Source organism: Eriocheir sinensis, chromosome 16 (assembly GCF_024679095.1).
Source record: "Eriocheir sinensis breed Jianghai 21 chromosome 16, ASM2467909v1, whole genome shotgun sequence".
NCBI lineage: Eukaryota > Metazoa > Arthropoda > Malacostraca > Decapoda > Varunidae > Eriocheir > Eriocheir sinensis.
The window spans coordinates 8,723,513-8,750,178 of NC_066524.1; the positions used below are offsets into that span (position 1 = coordinate 8,723,513).

Below are 26,666 nucleotides of genomic sequence, written 5' to 3' on the forward strand. Positions count from 1 at the left end.
TATTGAAGCCTTAAGTGACGTAGGTGCTAGAATTATTAAAGGAGGAAAAAAAAGAAGAGTTACTTCGCGAAACAAGAAGAAGAAAAAAAAATTAATAAAAGGAAAAGTGGTTGCAAGAGAAAGAACAGCGATGTGTTTGATATAATTTAGTAATGTGGAGGTGCGGTGGACACTCATGAAAAAAAAAAAAAGGGGAAGGTGGGAACATTCTGACCCGCGCGCGCGCGTGGGCTTGCCATTTTTTTTAGCGAGTGGTCTCTTATCAAGTTAACACGTCGCCCGCTCCCGCGACCAGTGTCTCCATTAGTATATAGCGGGCGACGAAAGCGACAACAGCATGGCCTCCGCCGCTCCCTCCGTTCCGATTTCTGATTATGCGCTCAGTGTGGTTGACGAATTCCCTAGAATCAACAGACAACGCCAGGTTGAGAGCTCTATTGCGTCTAAAACTCTTGTCGACATTTTACCTGTAAATTTGTCCAGCCACGCCCGGTTAAAAGATAAGGACCTAGAGTTCCGCGTGCCGGGGGTGAAGGGGGGCATTTATCGATCTTGCTAAATTAATTCTTGAGTTGAAATTAAGTGTCACTCAAGCTGATGGACAAACAAAAGTCGAGGAGGCTGTCAATGTCGAATTCTGCAATGGCATTGCTAATACCATGTTCAAATCAATTCAGGTGTATGTAGGCGATCAAATGGTTGAAAGTAACCCATACTTTAATTACTGGTCATTCCTAAAAATGCTCACCACCTTCTCCACGTTAAAACTCAAATCATTCGGAGAAATAGGAAACCTCCTCAAAGATAACAGGTCGGGTTGAGCAGGCGTAGCTGAAACCTATGACGCACTAGCCTTGGAAGCAAATACAAGAGACATTTAAAAGATATCAAAGATCACGGTCTTCATCTCACCTTCCCATTAATGTCGGACATTACTTCTTGTGATCAGTATTTATGCGACGACATCCCATTGAGAATAAGGCTTGAGTTAGCTAACGAAGCTTGGTATTTGAACACTGACGGCGATGGGAGTGCTGTGTGTGCCCATATTGATTTTGCTAAACTTTGGGTCACCAGACTCCAACCCTATCCGTCAGCATTGCTTGCATTAAATAAAGAATTAGAGACAGGAAAAATAACGCGTACAATATTTAACAAGACGTTATATAAATCTCTGGTTCTCGGCAAACAGCAGACAAGTATTGTCTGTGACCAACCGTGGGGAAATGTCATTCCAGAGCGTTTATATATCGTTATGGCTGACATGAGGGCCTTTCCGGGTGTATATAATAAAAATGGCTTGTATTTCAAGAATGCTGATTTGTCTGAACTAACAGTCTCTGTCAACGGTATGAATATGTATAAAAATACGGTTTCTTTTCCCCACGAGTGTACGCGAGTCTATTATGATATTTTAGATAGTTTAGGAGTAGAAAATGACACTTTGCTTGATTACGATAGCTTTAGGAAAGGAAGGACAGTGTTTGTTTTTAGTTTGTTACCGGAAGACATACGAGGCACAGTGCCTCTTGAACACAGTGGAAACTTACGCATAAGTCTTCAGCTTAAAAAAGGCTTGGATGAAAATTTAGTAATTATCTGTTTTGGGGATACAAAGGGAGTGTTGTCAATCAACTCGGAGAGGCACGTGTCTTGCGACACTAGAGCATAATGAATAATCAACAAATTATGAAAGCTCTGCAAGGAAGACTTTATCACAATAATATATATTTCTTAGGCTGTCTTCCTGCTGACGATGTAGCAAAATTAAATCTAAGGAGTGAGTCAGACAAGCCCATTGTCTTTATTGCTAATGTGTTAGGCGCACCGCAAGCTTCGAAAATGGGTCACTGGGTGGTGTTCTATGTTAGTGATAAGTGTATATATTTCTTCGACACATACGCCCTGACCCCATCATTATACTCTAAGTACTTTCGAAGTTTCTTAAATAAGCATAAAGATTATCCTGTTTTTAAACTTGCCGCAAGATTACAGTCGGACAAAACTCTGGTGTGTGGCGTGTATTGCATTCAATTCGTATACTTATGTAATAAAATAGGCTTAGAGAGGACTAGTCAGTTTTTGAAAGATAATTATGATTTAGGAAATTTTTTGAAGAATGACAGAAAGGTGTTAACATATGCTTATAGAATGTTTAAAATGCCCCCATGTATAAAAACATTTTGTCAATCTAGTCAAGGACTGACTTACAAGCATTGTATTTCTAAGATATGTGGTTAACTTATTAAATGTTACATGATAATAATGTGTATGTGTGTGTGTAAAAAATGTAGAGAAGTACCATGTACCTTATTCATTTATGGCGTGTGTGTGTGTGCAATTATATGTAGTTATTAAGAACAGGATTCTGTTTTTTTTTTTTTTTTCGTGCGACGTGACCGGATGGGCGTGAGTTTTTTCACGCTTTCCTATGTGTAAAAAATGTAGAGAAGTAGCATGTAGCTTATTCATTTATGGCGTGTGTGTGTGTGTGTGTGTGCAATTATATGTAGTTATTAAGAACAGGATTCTGTTTTTTTTTTTTTCGTGCGACGTGACCGGGTGGGTGTGAGTTTGTTCACGCTTTCCTATTGTTCGGAAGAAGAATGGCTTGTGGTTTTGGGCATGTGCGCGCGTGTTTGCATACATGTGTGGGCGTGTCCCCTATAACCTGGGGTAGCCTCGGAAGAAGAAAAGGCTTGTGGTAGTGTGCGCATATGCCCCAAATAACCCCGGGTAGCTTAGTCAGTCCCCTAACGTTGCGAGAGGAGCATCATGGAGGAAGTCTTCGCCGTCATGAACTTACAACAACAACAACAACAACAACAGCCCCACGCTGCCGCTGCAACTCTTCATGCTGACGATGTTGACGATCAGATCATGGGTCAAGCCGCATTAGAAGTTGAAGCCATGGATAACACATCCCAAGCTGAAGCCGTGGATAACACATCACATCCCAGAAACGGAGGTGAGATATCCGCCTCTTGTATTTTTTTTCTGCGCGCACAAGCGCTGGTGTGTGTGTATTTCTTATTCATTGTGTTTAAAAAAAATATATATATTTCTTGTCATTTCAGCGGATGTTGGTGGTGGTGAGGTGGGGGATGTTCCAGAAACTCCCAAGTCTACCGGTGAACACATCACGGGCGAGTCATTGGGCAACAACAACCGCGGCGCGTTGGGAGGTGTCGGTAAAATGGGGCGGCGCGTGCTGAGGAAGGACTGCGACTTGAAGTATGTGATACCTCCATTACCAGTGTCTCATCTGAAGAACGACCCACCGGCCAGAGTAACGCATAGTAAGTATTTTTTTTATTCTTACAAGAGAGAGAGAGAGAGAGAGAGAGAGAGAGAGAGAGAGAGAGAGAGAGATTGATTTTTTGTCTAATAATGTTTCTCTATCTTTCATAAGTCCACGGCAACAACAACAGACACGCTTCGGTGATGGTGTGTCTTGACTCTCCGTCGGGCGCTGAATCGCGAGAGCGGCGGCGAAGTCGTCTGCAGCAAAAAGATCATGAAATGCGTCAATCACGACTGGAAAAAAATGCAGCATATGGCGGAAGTGTTGCGGCCGCAGCTCCAGCAGCAGGGCGTAGCCAGCAGCAGGAGACGCACCAGAGGCGACAAAGATCGCGACCGGGACAAGAACGGCGGCGAAGAATGACAAAGATAATTTGCCGAAGCAGCGGACCCAAGACTGTCTCAGAAGAGCCTCCATAAAGTTGGGAGAAAAAACTTCAGGTGGCCAAACGTGAGGCGGGTCTCTTCTCCTCAGCAGCGGCGTACGGTCGGGGAAAAGCAATGAAAAAAATCTCTTGCTTGACTAAGAAACTCGTCTTTGAAGTGTCACCAGCGCGGCGTGCAGCAGCTGCGGCCGCTGAAGAAAATCTCGCGCCACAACCGGGCCCTTCCAATGCGGATTTTATGCGTGGAAACAAATAAGCTTCTCAGCACTGACCTTCCTTCAGCTTTCAATTCTTTGAATTTTTCTCATAGCATGGTCGTGAATAATATTATAAATGTTCTTGATGAGACTCCTATATTTAGTGCTTAACAATCTTTTTTTTTTTTATATATGTACTCGCTCTGTGTGTATTATTTTTTATATATATGTACTTGTGTTGTGTATTTTTTTTTTCTTCATTTGTATATGTACTCGTGTTGTCATCCTTTTATGGGCTGTCTTTGGGCATGTACGACATAAGTTTGTAATATGTCTCTTTCAATTAGGATTTATTTTGGGGGAGGGAAAAAAAAAAGGGTAGGATGGGTGGGTTTCCATTGTATTTCTTTGAGCCTGTACGGTGTGAGTATGGCGATTGTGTGTTTTTGTTTTTAGGCTTAGCATGTATTTAGTCTGGATTAAGAAAGAACAAATTAGCTTGGATTAAGAAAGAACAAATAAAATAGACTAGATTAAGGTAATATAATAACTTGTCATACCATTTTTTTTTCCACTATATTTCAATAAAAATGTATAAAATCTACTTTTCCCGTTCCTACCCCCTCAGTGAAAAGACAATCGATATAACTCCAGTCAATATGAAAATCAACAGTAACACACGCACACACACACACACACACACACACACACACACACACACACGCATATGCTGGCAAACTGAAAAATCAATAGCGGGTAGAGGGAGAGGGTAATGGTACCTTCAGACTGACCATCAAGTCACCGCTCGCGAGGGGTAGGAGGGGGAGGGGACACGCACACATGCTGGCAAAAAAAAAAAAAATAGCGGGAGGGGAAGGAGAGGGAGAGGGAAGGTAGCCACAGGCCTCCGCCCAACAATTCAATGCTCGCGCTAACCGATCCCCGGCAGGAGGGAGAGGCCCGGCACGGTGCGAAAGGACCGATCCCCGGCAGGAGGGTGACGCCCGGCACGGTGCGAAAGGACGCCCCTAGCCGATCCCCGGCACTGGGGCGAAAGGACGCCCACGGCGCGCGAAAGGACCGATCCACCGGCAGGAGGGTGACGCCCCGGCACAGTGCGAAAGGACCGATCCCCGGCAGATGACGCCCCGGCACGGGGCGAAAGGACGCCCTAACCGATGCGAATAAGGCCCCTAACCGATCCCCGGCAGGAGGGCGCGAAAGGACGCCCCTAACCGATCCCCCGAACAAGGCACCGCTCGCGCTAACCGATCCCCGGCAGGAGGCCGACGCCCCGACACGGCGCGAAAGGACGCCCCTAACCAATCCCCGGCAGGAGGGTGACGCTCAGGCCTCCGGGGAGACACGATGGCGTGGAAGGTGGTGGGTGTTTGGGGGGGGGGATGGTCACTTTTGGGTAGGTTTATGACCACTCCCCGGTTGGGTAGTGGGGAGGTCCCCTCGGCGGCTGGCTGCCCGCGCGGCTGGCTGGCCGCCCGGCTGACTGCCCCGGCCGGCAAATTCGACGTATAAAATTTTTCGACGTAATTTTTTCTGCTGCAAATTCTTGATCATGCTTGCGAATTATTTTGGTCCTGTCACTGTCACCATTACCTACTACTCTCCTGTGGCGGGGGCTGGCCGGGGGTGAGGCAGCCTGCTCCTGTGGCGGGGACTGGCCGGGGGTGAGGCAGCCTGCTCCTGTGGCGGGGACTGGCCGGGGAGGCAGCCTGCTCCTGTGGCGGGGCCTGGCTGGGGTGAGGCAGCCTGCTCCTGTGGCGGGGCTGGCCGGGGGGAGGCAGCCTGCTCCTGTGGCGGGGCTGGCTGGGGGTGAGGCAGCCTGCCCTGTGGCGGGGCTGGCTGGGGGAGGCAGCCTGCTCCTGTGGCGGGGCTGGCCAGGGGTGAGGCAGCCTGCTCCTGTGGCGGGGTTGGCCGGGGGGGCAGCCTGCTCCTGTGGCGGGGCTGGCCAGGGGTGAGGCAGCCTGCTCCCTGTGGCGGGGTTGGCTGGGGGCAGCCTGCTCCTGTGGCGGGGTTGGCCGGGGGTGAGGTAGCCTGCTCCTGTGGCGGGGCTGGCCAGGGGTGAGGCAGCCTGCCCTGTGGCGGGGTTGGCTGGGGGGGGCAGCCTGCCCCTGTGGCGGGGGCTGGCCGGGAGGTGAGGCAGCCTGCTCCCTGCAACGAAGACACGGGCTGGCTGTCTAGGGTGACAGCCCGCCCTGTGGCGGAGGGCTGGCCGGTGAGGGTGACAGCCCGCTCCTGTGGCGGAGGCTGGCCGGCGAGGGTGACAGCACGCTCCTGTGGCGGGGGCTGGCCGGCGAGGGTGACAGCACGCTCCTGTGGCGGAGGCTGGCCGGCGAGGGTGACAGCACGCTCTCCTGTGGCGGAGGCTGGCCGGCGAGGGTGACAGCACGCCCTGTGGCGGAGGCTGGCCAGAGGGAGGTGACAGCACGCTCCTGTGACGGAGGCTGGCTGGCGAGGGTGACAGCACGCTCCTGTGGCGGAGGCTGGTCATGGGTGAGGCAGCCTGCTCCTGTGGCGGGGGCTGGCCGGCGAGGGTGACAGCACGCTCCTGTGGCGGAGGCTGGCCGGCGAGGGGTGACAGCACGCTCCTGTGGCGGAGGCTGGCCGGCGAGGGTGACAGCACGCTCCTGAGCCGGAGGCTGGCCGGCGAGGTGACAGCACGCCCTGTGGCGGAGGCTGGCCGGTTAGGGTGACAGCCCGCTCCTGTGGCGGAGGCTGGCCGGTGAGGGTGACAGCCCGCTCCTGTGGCGGAGGCTGGCCGGCGAGGGTGACAGCACGCTCCTGTGGCGGAGGCTGATCGGCGAGGGTGACAGCACGCTCCTGTGGCGGAGGCTGGCCGGCGAGGTGACAGCACGCCCTGTGACGGAGGCTGGCCGGCGAGGGAGACAGCACGCTCCAGTGACGGAGGCTGGCCGGCGAGGGTGACAGCACGCTCCTGTGGCGGAGGCTGGCCGGCGAGGGTGACATAAGAACATAAGAACATAAAAACGCAGGAGTCTGCAAGAGGCCGGTAGGCCTGTACGAGGCAGCTCCTTTGACCCTAAGCTCCCGTGTATCTAACCCCACCCAATATCGCTGTCCATGAATTTATCTAGTCTATTTTTGAATGTGACAATTGTATTGGCACTCACCACATGACTGCTAAGCCTATTCCACTCATCCACCACCCTATTAGTAAACCAATTTTTGCCTATGTCCCTGTTGAATCTGAATTTATCCAGTTTAAACCCGTTACTTCGTGTCCTACCCGGTTCTCTTACCAACAAAACCTTATGAATGTCTCCCTTATTAAAGCCCTTCATCAATTTATAAACCTCGATCATGTCTCCACGCACCCTTCGCCTTTCTAGAGAATGCAAGTTTAACTGTTTGAGTCTTTCCTCGTATGGCAAGTTTCTCAACCCCTGAATCATCTTAGTCATCCTCCTCTGCACCGATTCTAACATTTTGATATCCATTCTATAGTAGGGTGACCAGAACTGAACCGCATAGTCAAGATGAGGTCTAACTAATGCTAAATATAGTTTGAGGAAGACTTCGGGGCTTCTGTTGCTTACGCTCCTTGAAATAAATCCCAGTACCCTATTAGCTCGATTTCTAGCTTGAATGCATTGTGCCCTTGGACGGAGATCAGAGCTCACTAAGACCCTAAATCCTCTCGCACCCAGACCTACTTATGTGACAGCACGCTCCTGTGACGGAGGCTGGCCGGCGAGGGTGACAGCACGCTCCTGTGACGGAGGCTGGCCGGCGAGGGTGACAGCACGCTCCTGTGACGGAGGCTGGCCGGCGAGGGTGACAGCACGCTCCTGTGACGGAGGCTGGCCGGCGAGGGTGACAGCACGCTCCTGTGACGGAGGCTGGCCGGCGAGGGCGACAGCACGCTCCTGTGGCGGAAGCTGGCCGGCGAGGGTGACAGCACGCTGCTGTGCCGGAGGCTGGCCGGCGATGGTGCCAGCACGCTGCTGTGGCGGAGTCTGGCCGGCGAGGGTGACAGCACGCTCCTGTGACGGAGGCTGGCCGGCGAGGGTGACAGCACGCTCCTGTGGCGGAGGCTGGCCGGCGAGGGTGACAGCACGCTCCTGTGACGGAGGCTGGCCGGCGAGGGTGACAGCACGTTCCTGTGGCGGAGGGGCTGGCCGGCGAGGGTGACAGCACGCTCCTGTGGCGGAGGCTGGCCGGCGAGGGTGACAGCACGCTCCTGTGACGGAGGCTGGCCGGCGGGTGACAGCACGCCCTGTGTCGGAGGCTGGCCGGCGAGGGTGACAGCACGCTCCTGTGTCGGAGGCTGGCCGGCGAGGGTGACAGCACGCTCCTGTGACGGAGGCTGGCCGGCGAGGGTGACAGCACGCTCCTGTGGCGGAGGCTGGCCGGCGAGGGTGACAGCACGCCCTGTGGCGGAGGCTGGCCGGCGAGGGTGACAGCACGCTCCTGTGGCGGAGGCTGGCCGGCGAGGGTGACAGCACGCTCCTGTGGCGGAGGCTGGCCGGCGAGGGTGACAGCACGCTCCTGTGACGGAGGCTGGCCGGCGAGGGTGACAGCACGCTCCTGTGACGGAGGCTGGCCGGCGAGGGTGACAGCACGCTCCTGTGGCGGAGGCTGGCCGGCGAGGGTGACAGCACGCTCCTGTGGCGGAGGCTGGCCGGCGAGGGTGACAGCACGCTCCTGTGGCGGAGGCTGGCCGGCGAGGGTGACAGCACGCTCCTGTGACGGAGGCTGGCCGGCGAGGGTGACAGCACGCTCCTGTGGCGGAGGCTGGCCGGCGAGGGTGACAGCACGTTCCTGTGGCGGAGGCTGGCCGGCGAGGGTGACAGCACGCTCCTGTGACGGAGGCTGGCCGGCGAGGGTGACAGCACGCTCCTGTGACGGAGGCTGGCCGGCGAGGGTGACAGCACGTTCCTGTGGAAGGGGCTGACTGGTTGGGGTGTCAGCCTGCTCCTGTAGCGGGGGCTGGCTGGTGAGAGTAGCCGCCCGCTCCTGAGGCAGGAGGGGGCTGGCGGAGGCTGCGGCACCTCGCCGTTCATGGTGGGCCACGGAGAGGAGGCCAGACTGCCCCACCGCCTCCCCTTGGCCAAGGGAGGCGACCAGTGAGTAAATTTTGTACTCATCTGCTCTGGTCCAGCATGGGTCGCTGCTCCGCCATCGTCGCAATTGAAAAGATTAAAGTAAGCAAAGCTCCTGGTCCAGACAAAATTACCCCTAGGGTCTTAACCCTATTCGTTCCGACCCGGGCCACATTTGCCCCCCCCTGAGGATTTTTGTCAAAACGATCATTTTTTTTTTATTACCAAGTTTAAAAGAAAAACAGACCTACTGATAAACGTAGAAAATACCGTAGATTAAGATGCGATATCAAAAATAACCATAGGAGCCTCCGTTATCTTGCTAAACACGAATATTTAGAAACACCGACGCGAATCATTTTGAAGCACGGCGATACGCTGTGAAAAAAAAACCAACGTTCAAACGCCTCCGGATGACGATATTATTACTGTTATAAGTATTAATATACCTGTATTGTATAGTGCTATACTGCATGTTCTGCATCTTTTATGTTAACAAAGCTTTAGCTGATACACTAAACAGACCAACAAACAAGCTAGCTGTAATAAAAACATAATAAAAACGTACACAGCCCGCTGTGTACGAGTTATTCAACGGCAGTTGGCGACACGAGCTTGTGATTGCGGCGAGGCGATGACGAATTATGGCACATACAATACTTATTTTGACACTACCATAAGGTGATAACTGTGTCTCGTACATATGTTAATTTCTTGTACTTTGGCCAGACAATTCCTATATATAGCTAATAAAGAAAAAACGTACGTGCTTGGAGTCAGAGAGAGAGAGAGAGAGAGAGAGCCATAGGCTATTTGACCGTTTGAACCTAGCTCCCTCTCTTCCATCTTTCATATATATATATATATATATATATATATATATATATATATATATATATATATATATATATATATATATATATATATATATATATATATATAACCAGGCAACAATGATAATACCTAAAATAATATCAGTGCCAGTGTCACTTGCTGCGAAATATTCATGCCATTCATATTCAGTTCCTTTCAATATAAGCAAATATACTCTTATCGGCAAAAAAAATTTTTTAGCGTAATAAAAAAAATACTATGAAAGATGGAAGAGAGGGGAGCTAGGTTCAAACGGTCAAATAGCCTATGACTGCATGGCCTCTCTCTCTCTCTCTCTCTCTCTCTCTCTCTCTCTCTCTCTCTCTCTCTCTATATATATATATATATATATATATATATATATATATATATATATATATATATATATATATATATATATATATATATATATATATATATATATATATATATATATATATATATATATATATATATATATATATATATATATATATATATATATATATATATATATATATATATATATATATATATATATATATATATATATATATATATATATTAACCAGGCAACAATGATAATACCTAAAATAATATCAGTGCCAGTGTCACTTGTTGCGAAATATTCATGTCATTCATATTCAGTTCCTTTCAATATAAGCAAATATACTCATCGGCAAAAAAAAAATTACTTTCTATAAATCACTGGCCTCGTATGGTTTATTTTGGGGGACCTGGATGCATTGAGAGAGAGAGAGAGAGAGAGAGAGAGAGAGAGAGAGAGAGAGAGAGAGAGAGAGAGAGAGAGAGAGAGAGAGATTATTTTTTGGGATATCAAGACGAATAGGAAAGCGAAATTTAGCGTAATAAAAAATACTATGAAAGATGGAAGAGAGGGGAGCTAGGTTCAAAACGGTCAAATAGCCCATGACTGGCCTCTCTCTCCTTATCATCAACGCCACCATCACGACCACCATCATCTCTCACCATCATCATCATCACTCATCATCTCTCACCATCATCATCACCACCATCATCATCACCACCATCATCACCACCAGCATCACCACCATCATCATCATCACCACCATCATCAGCATCACCACCATCATCACCACGATCATCAGCACCATCTCCACCTCATCCACCATCACCACCACCATCATCACCACCATCATCATCATCACCATCATCATCACCACCATCATCATCACCACCACCATCATCATCACCACCATCATCATCACCACCATAATCATCACCACCATCATCATCACCACCATCATTATCACCACCATCATCATCACCACCATCATCATCACCACCACCATCATCACCACCACCATCATCACCACCATAATCATCACCACCATCACCATCATCACCATCATCACCACCATCATCACCATCATCACCATCATCACCACCATTATCATCACCACCATCACCATCACCACCATAATCATCACCACCATCATCACCACCATCATCATCACCACCATCATCATCACCACCATCATCATCACCACCATCACCATCATCACCACCATCATCATCACCACCATCACCATCACCATCATCACCATCTCACCATCACCATCACCATCATCATCACCATCATCACCACCATCACCATCATCACCATCACCACCACCATCATCATCACCACCATCACCATCACCACCATCATCATCACCACCATCATCATCATCATCATCATCATCATCACCATCATCATCACCATCATCATCACCACCATCATCATCACCACCATCATCACCATCATCACCATCATCACCACCATCATCATCACCACCATCATCACCAACATCAACACCAACAACATCAACAACAACACCATCATCATCACCACCATCACCATCATCACCATCACCACCATCATCATCACCACCATCATCACCACCATCATCATCACCACCATCATCACCACCATCATCACCACCACCATCATCACCACCATCATCATCACCACCTTCATCATCACCACCATCATCATCACCACCATCATCACCATCATCACCACCACCATCATCACCACCATAATCATCACCACCATCACCATCATCACCATCATCATCACCATCATCATCACCACCATCATCATCACCACCATCATCACCATCATCATCACCACCATCATCATCACCACCATCATCACCACCACCATCATCACCACCATCATCATCACCACCATCATCATCACCACCATCATCATCACCACCATCATCACCATCATCATCACCACCATCATCATCACCACCATCATCACCATCATCATCACCACCATCATCATCACCACCATCACCATCATCACCAAAAAGGAGGAAGAAGAGGATGAAGAAGAGGAAGAGGAAGAAGAGGAGGAAATAGAGGAAGAGGAGGGAGAGGAGGAAGAAGAAGAGGAAGGAGAGGAAGATGCAGAAGAGGAGGAAAAAGAGGAAGAAGAAAAGGAAGAGGAAGAAGAAGAGGTAGGGGAGGAAAAGGAGGAAGAAGCTAGAAGAGGAAGAAGAAGAGGACGAGAAGCTAGGAAGAGGTGGAAAAGTATAGAAGAAGAGGAGGAAGAAGAGGAAGAAGAGGAGGAAAAGAGGGAAGGGGACAATAAGGAGGAAGAAGAGGAAGACTAGGAAGAGTAGGAAGAAGAGGAAGAAAAGGAGGAAGAGGATGAAGAAGAGGAAGAGGAAGAAGAGGAGGAAATAGAGGAAGAGGTGGGAGAGGAGGAAGAAGAGAAAGAGGAAGAGGAGGAAGAAGAAGAGCAAAATCAAGAAAAAGGAAGAAGAAGATGAGAAGGAAGAAGAAAAGGAAGAGTGAGAGGAAGAATGAGGAAGAAGAGTAGGACGAGAAGCTAGGAAGAGGAGAAAAGTAGGAAGCAGAGGAAGAGGAAAAGGAAAAAGAAGAAGAGGAAGAGGAGGGGGAAAAGAGGGAAGAGGGAAAAGGAGAAAGAAGAGGAAGAGGAGGAAGAAGAGGAAAAGGAGGAAGAAGAGGAGGAAGGAAAGGAGGAAGAGCAGGAAGAAGAGTAAGAGGAAGAAGAGGAGGAAATAGAGGAAGAAGAGGAGGAGGAGGAAGAACAGGAAGAGGAGGAAGATGAAGAAGAAGAGGAAGAAGGAAGGGAAGAGGAAGAAGAGGAAGAGGCAGAAGAAAAGGAAGAGGAAGAAAAAGAGGCGAGAAGCTAGCGAGAAAAGGAAAAGGAGGAAAAGGAGGAAGAAGAGGAAGAGGAAGAATAAAAGGAGAAAGAAGAGGAAGAGGAGGAAGAAGAAAAGGAGAAAGAAGAGGAGGAAGAAAAGAAGGAAGAAGAGGAAGAAGAAGAAGAAAAGAAGGAAGAATAGGAAGAGGAGGAAGAAGAAGAAAAGAAGGAAGAATAGGAGGAAGAGGGAGAAAAGGATTTTATTTCTTGAGAGTTTCTTTTCACTCATTATTCACTATTGCTTTACACCATTGATTAGGTTGCAGTACTTAGTGTTCACGAGCGTTATTGTTGTTCAGAAAAATCAATACGATGCTAGCTATACGAGCGCGAAAAATCTCAAGGGGTCGGAACGTATAGGGTTAAAAGAAATCAAACATCAAATTTGTAAACCGCTCTCCATCATATTCAATAAATCTTTAACAGCTGGAAAAGTTCCGTCGGATTGGAAACTTGCAAATGTCACACCAATTTTTAAAAAGGGGGACAAGTCGCATCCAGGAAACTATCGACCAATTAGCCTGACATCTATTGTTTGTAAGTTAATGGAGACTATCATTCGCGACAATATGGTGAAATTCTTCGAAGAAAATAATATAATAAATAATTCGCAACATGGCTTCCGTAGTAAACGTTCGTGTTTGACTAACTTACTTGATTTTTTTCACTATATTTTTGAGGTGTTCGATGAAAGCAGATCAGTAGATATCATATATCTGGATTTTCAAAAGGCATTTGATAAGGTCCCCCACCAACGATTGCTCAGCAAACTACTGGCGCACGGTATCTCGGGTAACATTCACAATTGGCTTGCGGACTGGCTCTCTGAGCGGAAACAGAGAGTAGTTCTAAACGGTGTTACATCTAACTGGCTCGATGTCAGAAGCGGCGTACCTCAAGGATCAGTGCTTGGTCCCATGCTCTTCTTAATTTATATTAATGACACCGATGATGGGCTCACTTGTAAAATATCAAAATTTGCGGATGACACGAAAATCGCTAGTAAGGTAACTGCGATACTGGACGAAGAAGCTTTACAATCAGATCCAGATCGACTTGCACGTTGGGCCGTCTTGGAATCACTATATCAAGCGATTTAAAGCCCGGTCAGCATTGTTCAGAGGTTCAGAGGATTAAGGGTAGGCGGTGGCTGAGTTGTCAAAGTAACGGCCTCGTGTTCAGGAGGACGCGAGTTCAATCCCCGACCGGTGCCACCAAGCTGGGATTTTTCAGCCGCCGCCGAGTGGCTTAAAACTACCCACATGCTGTCCAGAAGACCACCTATCAACCCGGACTCTAGATTCTAGGATCAAAGATGAGCTCTGGGAGGGCAGCATGAGCCAATGCAAGATGGCGCCACTATAAACACTCGCCTGCGCCAGAACGGGCTGGGCCGACCATCAGGACCCACCGGAAAGAAGCCTTGGACCGACCATCAGGATCCACCGGGAAGAAGCCTACCGGCGCAATAGGCCGCAATTTAAAAAAAAAAAAAAAAAAAAAAAAAAAAAAAAGTTAAAACTGCAAACAAATTGGTTGGCTTCATCGGACGAGTCTTTAATAATAAATCGGAAAAAGTAATATTAAAACTGTATAATTCGTTGGTTCGACCCCGTCTAGAGTACTGTGTACAGTTTTGGTCTCCCTACCACAGAAAAGACATAGAAAAGTTGGAACGGGTCCAACGAAGAGTAACAAAGATGATTCCTAGGTTGAGAAATTTGTCATATGAACAAAGGCTTAAAGAAGTAAATTTATTCAGCCTATCAAAACGAAGAATGCGAGGCGATCTAATAGAAGTGTTTAAAATGTTCAAAGGATTCAGTGATATTAATGCGGAAGATTACTTTACAATTGATCGATCAAATAGAACAAGAAGAAATCACAATTTGAAGATAAGTGGTAAAAGATTCTCGTCGCACGAAGCTAAACACTTCTTCTTCAATCGAGTTGTTAATGTTTGGAACTCTCTACCTTGTGATGTCGTTGATAGTACAACAGTTACGGCCTTCAAGAATAGATTAGACAAGTGTTTTGAATCCAACCAGCAACTTAGATATTACTCATTGTCGTAATAACGTTAAGTTCTTTGGAATACTGGTGTCCTTGTCCGCTTTTATCGCCCGGTTAGTGGTAGCAGTAATGGTAGTTCTTTCCTCTTTCCTACATAAATTCCATGCAGTTTTTCCATGCTGCATGGTTCTTTTTCCTTTCCTGCCAGCTTTGGCTGGAGGGATGGGGGGGTGGGGAGGAGCCTTCGCCTTTGCTGTCCTTCATCTTCCACCTTTGATTAGATAGTTAGTGTAGCTTGTCACAAACAACCTCGTAAGGACCAGCAGGTCTGCTGTTGTTTGTTCTTCCTTTGTGTTCCTTTGTGTCGTCACTATGTCGCCGCCCAGCTGCTGTGCCACTCCCCTTACCTCCTGCTCGAGTCTGCTGCAACGCACGTCAAGCACCACGCCTTCAATGCCGCCGAGACGGGTGTAGGGGGGGGGGGGGACACACATCCCGGCACACCAGGGGCAGGTGTGCGTCAGCCGGTACCTCCTGCATCAGATCCAGGATCGTGTCGATGATGGTAGCCATGATTCTGAAAGCTTTCTTCCTGTTGGTGGTGGGACGCCCTTGCAGGATCCTGTAGTAGGTGTCCCTAGCCCTCACTATGTCCTCATCACTGTAGTATTCGCATACCAGCCTGGCATATCAATCCCGCCCGTGCGGTGAGTTATCACAGCGACGAAAGCCGCATACACCGCGCGCGCGAGGGTCGACGGATACACTCCTCGCCCGACCCCTGATAAGAGCCCGGGCCAGCGACGCTCCACTATCCCGCACACTATAGTCCACATGTTATTATCCACATTATCTAATATTACAGACTGTAATATTATACTACAGACTGTAATATTCTATTACAGACTATTATATCACCAAAAACAAACAATTAACCTGGTCTTCGGCTGCGGTGGTGCAACGTGGGCGCTCGACTCGTGGCATGTCGTCTGTAGCACCTGTGTCTGCGTGCCACCGAATCCGCCGTGCTGCTGTGTTCCGGTGAATAAGAAGCTGACGGGCAATATCAGTAATAGTGACACCCCTAGCATGGAGGGCTACGCCAGCCCCTCGTGTCGCCTGTGATGTTTCCATGTTGATTGGCATGATCATGATACGAAGATAACCACGTAAACTTCCTGTCAGTCTTTGAAATGTTTTTTGATCTGAATTATGAAACAATCGCTGTGTGGTTCGAATCTTACGAACAAGCCACAGTCAGCCATGCCAACCCTCCCACAATATCAGCGGATGCTCGAATGTTTGCTGTAGGCATCGCATTCCCTGTGCACCGATACTTTTTTTGACGTCTGTACGTTTGTGTTTTCCCGTGCTTACAGTTCCCTCCCGAGTTTCGAGCTTACTTCGTTCCGAAGGTATAGCGCTAAGCTCGAGGATCGCGAAACTTGGGGTATTGAAAACAAAGAAAAAGCACTAGATGTCACTCACTCGCCTGTCTTCATCAGTCATCACCAACACTAATTTCCAAATAGCTCGGGTGTTACTAGAGGCAGCGAGACGCACTGTATATCACTGAGAGCGCCTGCCGTTCACGCACAAGAGGGTACGCAACCCCTCTTGGTGACTCATGTTGTCCCTCCCCAAACTCGAAGATTTGACGGAGCCGCGCACAACACTGTCTCTCTCTCCTTTAGATGCTTGGGCTATGGAACCCCTAGCCCCCCCAGAAATTACGGCCCTGCTCAGACGCACAGTCAAGTTGGCTCCCTACTTAACCACTCAAAATCACTCGTATATTGGCAAATACATAATGAATTCTTGTATTAGGTCGTGGTTTAAGTCTTTTCAACTACTACAGTAACTGAATATACTGGTTTATTGTAAGAAAGGGTTCATGAATTTCTCAATGCTCCCGGAAAGGTGCATGAACTTAGAAAACGTTGAAGAACACTGTTCTTAGAAAAGGTTGAAGAACACTGTTCTAAGGAAAGGGTGAAGAACACTTCTTTTACGATTTATAATGTAACAAATATTGCCTGTTATACATAAACATAACAAAACAAAACAAAATCATTAGCAGCTGAATATTGAAAATAATTGAAATTCAGGGAACATAAGTTAAATACACTAGCAAAGAAAATTTGTTGACGTTATCATAGATGTCATCGTGTCGGATTGGTGACAGAAGTGTACGTATATAACACAGATCCTTATCCCATTGACAGGCGCACGATTAATTTCAGAATAGCGAAAAGGAGTGCTGCATCGTGGTGTTACTGATTTACCTGCCATCTGTGATGTGCTTACACTCCACCACAATGCACTGGTTAGCGTCCCTGCTACGAATCTGCGGGCCTGCCAGGGGTTCGAATCGCGGCAGTCGGCGCGCAGACTACCCAGCCGTTCATCATTCCTTTCAGGATGGTCGATAAATAGGTACCTGGGGATACCTGGGGAAGGTAAGCTGTGGTAACCCGGATGTTACCCTGGCCCTGTTTGGGATAAGGGTTCTCTCCCACCACAGGCTCAAAGGGCCAACAGGACGGAGATGAGCACCGGCTGACTTGCCTTAGCCATGAGTTACGAGGGTGTCCCCTTGGTCTCCTCTACGCAGGGTTGTCTCGTACAGAAACAACCCTGCAAGCAGGACTGACGTCCGGGAGGCGCGCCACGTGCCCATATAGCCTGAGTTGGCATTTACTGACTAATTAAGCTGGTTACAGGCCTCGATTCAGTTTCATGGAGTAGTCGTTGGTTCGGCATAATTATCCAAGCGATACCCCATGGTCCTGCGAAGGCACTTGGTACCAAAGGCATCGACACGTCTTTCCTGCTCGCTATTCAATGTCCATGACTCACAGCCATACAGTAAAACGGGGAGCACAAATGACTTGAAGATTCGAATCTTTGCCCGCCTACATAAATATCGATAACGCCATGGAGGCAAGTAGACGGTGTACCCCACGCTGCCATCAGCCTGCAGGGTCCCGTCGGCACAGTATTGGTGTGCGGCAGGAACAGTAGAAGACACTTTGGCTAGTTGTTTTTGTGGGAATGATGGGTCACTTTTGGAGGTAGGAGTGAAGAACACACGCGGCCGAAGAATCTTCCAAGGAGGTGAGCCCTGATCCACTTCAGCCACGGGAACACTGATATCGAGTCTTCGTAGGATGGAGCAGACTATATTAACTAGGATGCTGGCGCCGGTTATGAAGTTAGCATAGGTGCACAGGGTGAAGTGAGGCTCTAAGGACATGAGAATTGTGGGGGCGAGGTGAGGAGAGTTGAGGCATTTGACATCAAAATATGACACGTTGGCGAATATTGCTTCAACTAATGGTGGAAGATTGAGTTCAGTCTTCATGTTGACTATTCTTGTGGAAGTTGGGCAACTCACCTATGGAATGTGCATGACGTCACCATGAACAACAATGCCCGTACCAACAACATAATGCGAAGGGTGGAATAATAAATTCTTCAACCTCGTTGGTCACTACCATCCTTCAGTCTGGCGAGTGACGAATATTTTTTGTTTGATTACTTGACTTTCTTTCTTAGCCAAAACCGACTTCTTTTTCCTGTGACTTTATTACCGGCCACCGGTCTATACAAGGCAGCTCCTGTAAGTCTAATCCCACCTCACCTCACTATCCATGTTAGACCGTTAAGTGGTTTGTAGTTAATTGGTAGTCAAACAGCTCGATTACCGTTAATTAGATAAGTAGTTAAATATGTAGTTTAAAAGTTAGTTGATTGATTAATTCATAAGTTTAGTGTTGCAGGCACAACAAAGGAGAAGGGAGGAGCATGCCATCCCTACCCCCAGGCAGTACAGAGTGTAGTTAGTACAATGAGATGGAGAAAAGTACAACACTAGGGGCCAGTCACAAGGGACTGCACACAGGAGGTATAAACTAATGGCAAATTTAGAAGACTTGGTTAAGGCAAGAGACAGGAGTTGTTTGGCTTCCCTCACAGTCTTGGCGAGGGCCGCAGACGTAGGAGGCATGTCCGGCACAGTCCCCACAGCCTGGGAACCGCAGCTGGAGGTGGATGTAGCTACCCGCAGAGAACGGGGCCCGCCATCAACAGCCACAGGAGCCGTGCCAGGAGGGGGAAGCAGGAGGCAGGCAGGTGAGGGAGCAACAGGAACAGAGTCTACCTGGCCCCCAGCGGGGACTGCAGGGGAAAGTGAGGACTCACGGCCAGAGCCAGGGGAGAGGTGCGGGGGGTCCAGAGGAAGGTGGGGCAGTCTGCAAGGCATGATGAGCAATGGGCCGGGGGCCGCTGGCTGACTGGAGAGGCAGAGGACAGGACCCGCCATCAGGAGCCGCAGGAGCCGTGCCAGGAGGGGGACAAGGTGCAGGAGTGGCAAGCTGAGCTTCCGCAGCAGTGAGGCGCTCCACAACTTGAGTCAGTACAGCCGAGATGTTGGCCAGATCCTTCTGGAGGATGAGCAGGAGACTAGCAGAAGGATCAGCAGCAGGAGCAGAGGCTGACTGTCCGCCAGCGGGGCCAGTAGAGGCGGGAGAGGACCCACGATCAGTGGCAGGAGCAGGAGGGGACTCACGGCCAGCACCCGGAGAGGGGTGGCGAGGTCCAGAACTAAGTGAGGGATGTTCCCAGGCATTATAGGCAGGAGGCGGTGCAGGGTGGTAAGTAGGAGTGACATGCTGATGGGGTAAGGGGTCCGCTGGAGCCCGAAGGGTGCTGGAAAAGGGTGCAGGTTTTTGGGGACACGCAGTGGAGGAAGCATTATGTGGGCCACCACAGTTACAGCAACGCGGCGGAAACCTGACACCTTCCTGGATCCGTTTTCTACACTCTTCCGAGTGGTGGCGGCCAGCACAGTACCTACACCGAGGCAACGACCTACACTTCCACTCCTTATGGCCCCACCGACTACAGTGTTGAGTGTTGACACAGGTCCGGCTCAGGTGTGTAAGGAGCGACCCTCTTACGGCCCAGGTCACAGAGCCACACGTCCTCAGGGAGGTCGCCCTGTACCGAGCCAAGGAGTTGTGGGCGCGCTGTCTGACCCTCAAACCGTATCTTCACGACAGAAAGCCCGGAGGTGTAACCAAACAGGTAACAGACACATAAGTAGGCGCATCAAAGACAATAACCACCCTCGGGGCCACCTCAGGCGGAACCATGACCTCCCCTTGAAAACCTTCCGTAACCAGCATATCAAACACAGGCCCTTCATCCAACGTAATGTAGGGGACGTTCCTACTTCTTTGAACAGCAGGGAGGCCCCAGGGTGTTGCTGGAGAAGAAACATGAACCAGTGATGCTTGGAAGCAGTTGACTGTGTAATGCCAGTATTTAAATAAGGACGGAAAAATAGAAATGTAGGAAGCAAAAGTAGTTTAAGTATTGTAAGTAGTTATAAGTGCCGCCGGAAGCCGTTACTGCTTGGAATGTCCCCCAGTCTCACGCAAAGGGGCCCATACCCCCACCCCTCCTTTACCCCTCCTAGCATCCCTCCAGACACTGGTCCGCCGCCCGACAGGCACCTTTCCACCAAAGTGCCGAGTTGGGGTGGGCGGCGGAGTTCACGAGACCAGTTTTTGTAAACAAAAGCGCCTGCTTTTGACGATGGGACACCAAACAACACAACACCGGGTGCCTTCAGTACCATGGCATGCTCACAAACGAATATGGAATATCAGTGTATCTTCATCTATTCAAAAGCCTTAGGCCTTGGCGCTCTTGCTCACCTTCAACTCTGTGGTCTTGGGGAGGCAGGGCAAGCAATTGAAGACGTAGCTGTAACCAATCATCTTCTTATATCGAACCCACTGGTCAAGGAATGGCCAGGGTGACCGAAACTCAGACTCACTAGAGTGACTACACCCCACCGACTCTCCTCGTGACGACGGCGACGCGGCCACCGTCACTACTTTTTCAGTTATTCTTACTTATCACCATTAACACTTTGACAGTCACTTCAGTAAAGAAGCACTGAAGCACTGGGAACCGGAACACTGGCACTCACTCCGTCACTCGAGACGCAGCTGAGAGGCCACGCGGCACGCCGCCATGTGATTGATAACACAAGTCGCTAGAGTCCCTTGATAGAGAGAGTCCCGACATAGGCTGACCTGTGTATAAGGCTGCTGGGCGCCATTTTTGGCCCTTCCGGCACCGCGCCGACTTTGAACTGAGGTAATAAAAACATAATTTTACCTATTTTGGAAGCGGATTCGGCTGCTTTTCAATGTAACAATGCCTTGCTGCCTAGCCTTCGGCTGTAGCAACATGCCACAGAGGGGATACAAAGTGTATAATTTAACTGCAAGGCCGCTGAGAAGACAGAGGTGTGCTAACAGTCAGTCGTCTTGGGAGGAAACCATCGGTTATGACAGCAAGACACACACCCTGCCATTGTGTGTGTCTTGCTGTCATAACCGCCCTCCCTTTGCACTGTGTATAGAACTCACTGTGAGAGAGGCACAGCTACAAGGATTGAAACAATCGTTCATATCAGATACAGCCATCGAAGCTGATGAGGGAAGCCGTCGCGCTTCTGGCCAAAATTATTGGATGTGATCTCTCCCACAGGGCTCTAGCTGTTATTACAGACTCACAATGGATATTTCACTCTCATCAAGGCCACAGTCTAATAGACTGGACGTGTTACAAGAGTTTAATGAATAGAAGCTGAGCCATACCTGTCTTGGTAAAACTCTAGAATCACACCCAACTCACTCTAAAAGTTAACACATTATTTGTTGAGATTGTATTTGCTAATCATCACTCTGGTAACCGTTTCCATTATTATTACTCGTTTCTGAGATTTTAAAATGCGGGGAAATATTACTATTTCAGCGGTGATAGGTTAGGTTACTATTTGCTCATGTACGTCAAGGGTCTTCAGCTAGAAACTCCTTTAGCTTGGGTTATAAGTGCATCTTTATTTAATAGCCTAATATATAAGGTTGCACAGTCTTCATTTTCATGGGTACCAATGTCATTATAATATGCTGATAACATTTTCCTACAGTATTCTCTAAACCTAGCTATTTTGACCCTCAAGCAAAATGAAACACGTTTACATGGCTTTAGTATTTTACTGTATTATTTATTAATCAACAATAAGTATTTAAATTAAATTAAATGTTATTTAATTATAGTCATTGATGACTTATCTTCACAATACCTTGGAATCGCACAGAACATTTATTGCAGCAGTAGTGTGTGTGTGTGTGTGTGTGTGTGTGTGTGTTAACACAATAAAGAGAGCAGCACGGCGAGTAATGGAATCAGGGCCCCTTCCACCCCCAGATAATTAGTTTACACTAATTTTCTCTCCATATGCTGAAGTTTACTGCAAGCAGGTAACGGAAAGGAAGCAAAGTGCCTTTGCATTGATGGAGCTTGGGTAGTGTGTCAGCCACGTGGCCCATGACAAGTATATCAAGGCTCATGACGCCCAGGAGGCAGCGTCCCTCCCTGCAGGCAAGGGTCAGGCGATGAAGGGATATGTAGGTAATAAAAAGACTTCCCAAACTGCTGCCGATAATGTTTTACAGCGATAAGTATTGTTTAATCCATCCATCACAGCAGCAACACTCAAAGAGAAGCACCCAGACTTGTGTGAAGTCTCTCAGTACCCTCTGAGCGCCGCTGCCTCTCAAGGTCGTCAGCAGCCCGCCTTGACGCGCATATATCACAGGCTACGTGGGTTACTGAGTGCCTATACAAAGATTTACAAGGAATAGCAGACCACACAGACCCCATGGTCTAGACTAGGTGGTTCTACATTAATCAAATGGCTCCAAAACGTTGCATTTCTACTCTAGTTAATATTAAGTTGAATAGTGTCGGTCGAGCTTGTTTTTAAAGGAGTCAATCGTGTTACACTGGACCACTGAAGGTGGGAGCTTATTCCATTCTCGCACTACAACGTTGGTGTAGAAAAATTTGGTGCAGTCTGAATTTACTTGTCTACATTTGAGTTTTATGCCATTGTTCCTCGTTCACAAAGTGTCATCGATCATAAACAATTTTGTTCTGTCTACATTCGTGAAACCATTAAGTATTTTAAAACATTCGATCAGTTTTCCTCGGAGGCGGCGTTTATCAAGAGAGAACATGTTAAGGGTGGAAAGCCTTTCTTCGTAAGATTTGTTGCGCAAGGAAGGAATCATTTTTGTTGCCCGACGCTGAACACCTTCTAATTTAGCAATGACCTTTGCATGGTAGGGAGACCAAAACTGTACCTCATATTCCGAGTGGAGTCTGACTAAACTATTGTAGAGCGGAAGTATTACATCTTTATTCTTGAATAAAAAGTTTCTTTTAATGAAGCTCAACATTCTGTTCGCTTTATTTGCTGCATCGATACATTGATGTGAGAATTTGAGGTTTGACGCGATTTTGACCCCAGGTCCTTAACGCATTGAACGCTTGTGAGTTTAACGCCGCCCATTTCGTAATCGAACTTCTTATTTCTTGTTCCAACTTGTCTATGTTAAAGGGCATCTCCCATCTATCCGACCAAGCTGAAATTTTGTGCAAATCCTCTTGGAGGCCTTGCATGTCTTCGTCAGTGAGAACCGAGTTACCAATCTTTGTGTCGTCTGCAAATTTACTAATGCGATTATTGAGTCCAACATCCAATTCGTTGATGTAAATAATGAAGAGCACTGGGCCAAGAACCGAGCCCTGAGGGATGCCACTAGTGACCGGTGCCCACTCTGAGTTAAATCCGTCAATCACCACTCTTTGTTGTCTGTTGCTCAACCAATTCGCGATCCATTGGTTTACTTGACCGTCAATACCTATTTGCTTTAATTTATAAAGTAATTTATGATGTGGGACTTTATCAAACGCTCTCTGGAAATCAAGACAGACTACGTCCAATGATTTGGTTACGTCATAAACTGAGAAGAGGTCGTTATAAAAGGTCAATAGGTTTGATAGACAGGACTTTTTTTTACGGAAGCCATGTTGTAAATCCCCAATTAATGAGTGGCTTTCAAGGTAACTCACAATTTTGTCTCTAATTATGCTCTCAAGTAGCATATATATATATATATATATATATATATATATATAGAGAGAGAGAGAGAGAGAGAGAGAGAGAGAGAGAGAGAGAGAGAGAGAGAGAGAGAGAGAGAGAGAGAGAGAGAGAGAGAGAGAGAGAGAGAGAGAGATTTTGACAAGTTGGTGAAGCTGAGTAGGGAAAAATCAAGGGTCAAATCAGAAGTTTATTCCTGACTAGTTTCGCTTGGTACAGCTTCTTCAAAGGAATGAGTGAATGAAGAAAGGAATGAATGAATGACGAATTCCTCTGAAGAAGCTGTACCAAGCGAAACTAGTCAGAATAAACTTGATTTGACCTTGATTTTTCCCTACCTTCACTAACATATATATATATATATATATATATATATATATATATATATAGATATATATATATATATATATATATATATATATATATATATATATATATATATATATATATATATATATATATATATATATATCAGTGGTGGGCACTGATCACTTTTGCTGTTCCGATCTCGATCATCCGATCAGTTTAGGCAACTGATCCGATTCCGATCATCCGATCATTTTTAAAGTATTGCTGCTCCGATCACCATTCCGATCATCCGATCATTAAAACTTATAATAATTATTATTATTTTTTTAAATAATAATTACAAGATACACCTATTTTAGGCTTTCTTTAAGTAATATTTTCAAATAAGTAAAAACTTAATTATTTGCTTATAAGTGTCTTTATTTTTCCTCTTTCTTTTGGTACACAGGACATGTTAAAGACAAAAATATTATCTTAACTTCTTATTCTAGGCATTTATTTAAGTCTACTCTTTTTATTCAATTTCTGAAAGTATGGAAAAAGGAATTATGTTCGCTATTTTATCTTTTGTTTGAAGTTCATCTATATTTTTGACAAACATTTTTCATTTTTTCAATATTTTATCATCGATATCTAGGAATCTTTTTTTTTACCATTCAATAAAAACGAGCGATAGTGATCATTAATCATCTCTTATCCTTCCTGATTAAATAGCTTTCTGAATAATATATATTGGTCCATAAATAAATTAGTTACAAGAAGAGCATAAGCATTAAGGTTTTGATTTTAAGTGAGCCGGTGTTGTGTCATCTGTCATTCACGTATCCTAAGACTAGGGTTGCACCGATTAATCGGCAGGTAATCGGTAATCGGCCTTATCGGCCATTTTGCCGATTAATCGGTAATCGGGCCGATTATCAATTTTTTTTTCTCTCTTTTATGGTGCAATGTACATAACACAATATCATTAATATTGATATAAGGATGGTGATGTTACCAAAACTCTTGACACACCTTTCCACAGCATTTATTACAAACAAGTTAATATGCAAATGTACATTAGACAATTCAAATTACATTTGAATTAATAATATGAAATACCTATATTTCCTTTAACTGTATCTAGAAAAAATAAACCAAAAAATATATACTTATTTCAACTCCTATAGTACAGTAACCGTAATATCATTCACCATATACTCATTCATTAATTATTTGAGAGAGATATTTTGCGGTCATTCCTTTCCCCTTCATTAGGCAAACATGAATCAATACCTACTCAAGAACTTTTTTTCCCCAAAAATTATGGCAGATGGCAGACAGTGTATGGCAGATGAAACGCGTGCCAAATTATGGCAGAATTCCATAATTATGGCAGACAGCGCAACACTGGCCGGTGGTCATTGATGTTCACCGTACTGGTACTGGACACGTTCTGTTACAGAGTTCGTATGATACCCTCATACCATTTTCAGTTTTACCTAATTGATGGACAATATTTATGTAACTTTTTCATCATTGTAGCTACACAAAGCTATTATTTAATCAAATTAATATATACGTAATCATTCTGCATATTTTATAGTATACTAATAGAAAAATTAGAACAAGCGTGTTTTTAGATTAGAATTAAGCTAACACAGTGTAAAACACAGTAAATCAGAACAAGACGTGAGAGATTGATAAACTCTCTGTACACTACCATTTCTAGTAGCATCTGTATATACGTACGATCACCACAAGAACGAGAAAACTGACAAATTTTAACATTAAAATCAGGATGTTGCCAAATCATAAGTAACAAATTACAAGAAGTATTTGCTCTCCATACAAAAGATGACAGCTGCCCAGTAAACAAAGTTGTAAACATGAGAGTAGAGGTATGTCTCTAACTTTGTGATATCAGTATCCACTCCAGTAATAATATTAATATTAATCTCATTTACAATTTCAAAGTAATCGGCCGATTAATCGGTATCGGCCGATTATTGGCAACCGATTAATCGGTAATCGGTAATCGGCCCAACTGCTTATCGGTGCAACCCTACCTAAGACATCCCATCCTGATCTGCGCATGCGCGGAACCCGATGTTTACAAACACTGTTGATATCGTAGTTTGTCCAGGCAAGATGGCGGCAAGACAGCAAGGCAGCTTTTATGGGAAAATGGCTAAATTCAAGAATGACATGGACCCCATAATTAAGATAGCCGACCATTAAATGGAGAGAATCCGAGAAACATCACCATCAATCAGAAGAGAGTGTAGGTTATCTCATTTATCATATATACTG

The 26,666-nt window shown here is 46.7% G+C and overlaps 2 protein-coding genes across 2 annotated transcripts; one reads left to right on the top strand and one right to left on the bottom strand.

Annotated features, from left to right (window-relative positions):
• The first annotated feature begins 2,430 nt into the window (after positions 1–2,430).
• On the top strand, positions 2,431–3,667 carry LOC126999151 (uncharacterized). Its single transcript, XM_050861481.1, has 3 exons — positions 2,431–2,968; positions 3,078–3,238; positions 3,581–3,667. Exons 1-3 carry the CDS (start codon positions 2,776–2,778, stop codon positions 3,665–3,667), a joined length of 441 nt encoding a protein of 146 aa, XP_050717438.1. The 5' UTR covers positions 2,431–2,775.
• Positions 3,668–3,849: 182 nt separating this feature from the next.
• On the bottom strand, positions 3,850–19,361 carry LOC126999153 (uncharacterized). The gene is made up of 5 exons (XM_050861482.1): positions 19,014–19,361; positions 7,760–7,920; positions 6,528–6,812; positions 5,731–6,099; positions 3,850–3,910 (listed from the first exon to the last, which is right to left on the bottom strand). Exons 1-5 carry the CDS (start codon positions 19,359–19,361, stop codon positions 3,850–3,852), a joined length of 1,224 nt encoding a protein of 407 aa, XP_050717439.1.
• Positions 19,362–26,666: the final 7,305 nt, after the last annotated feature.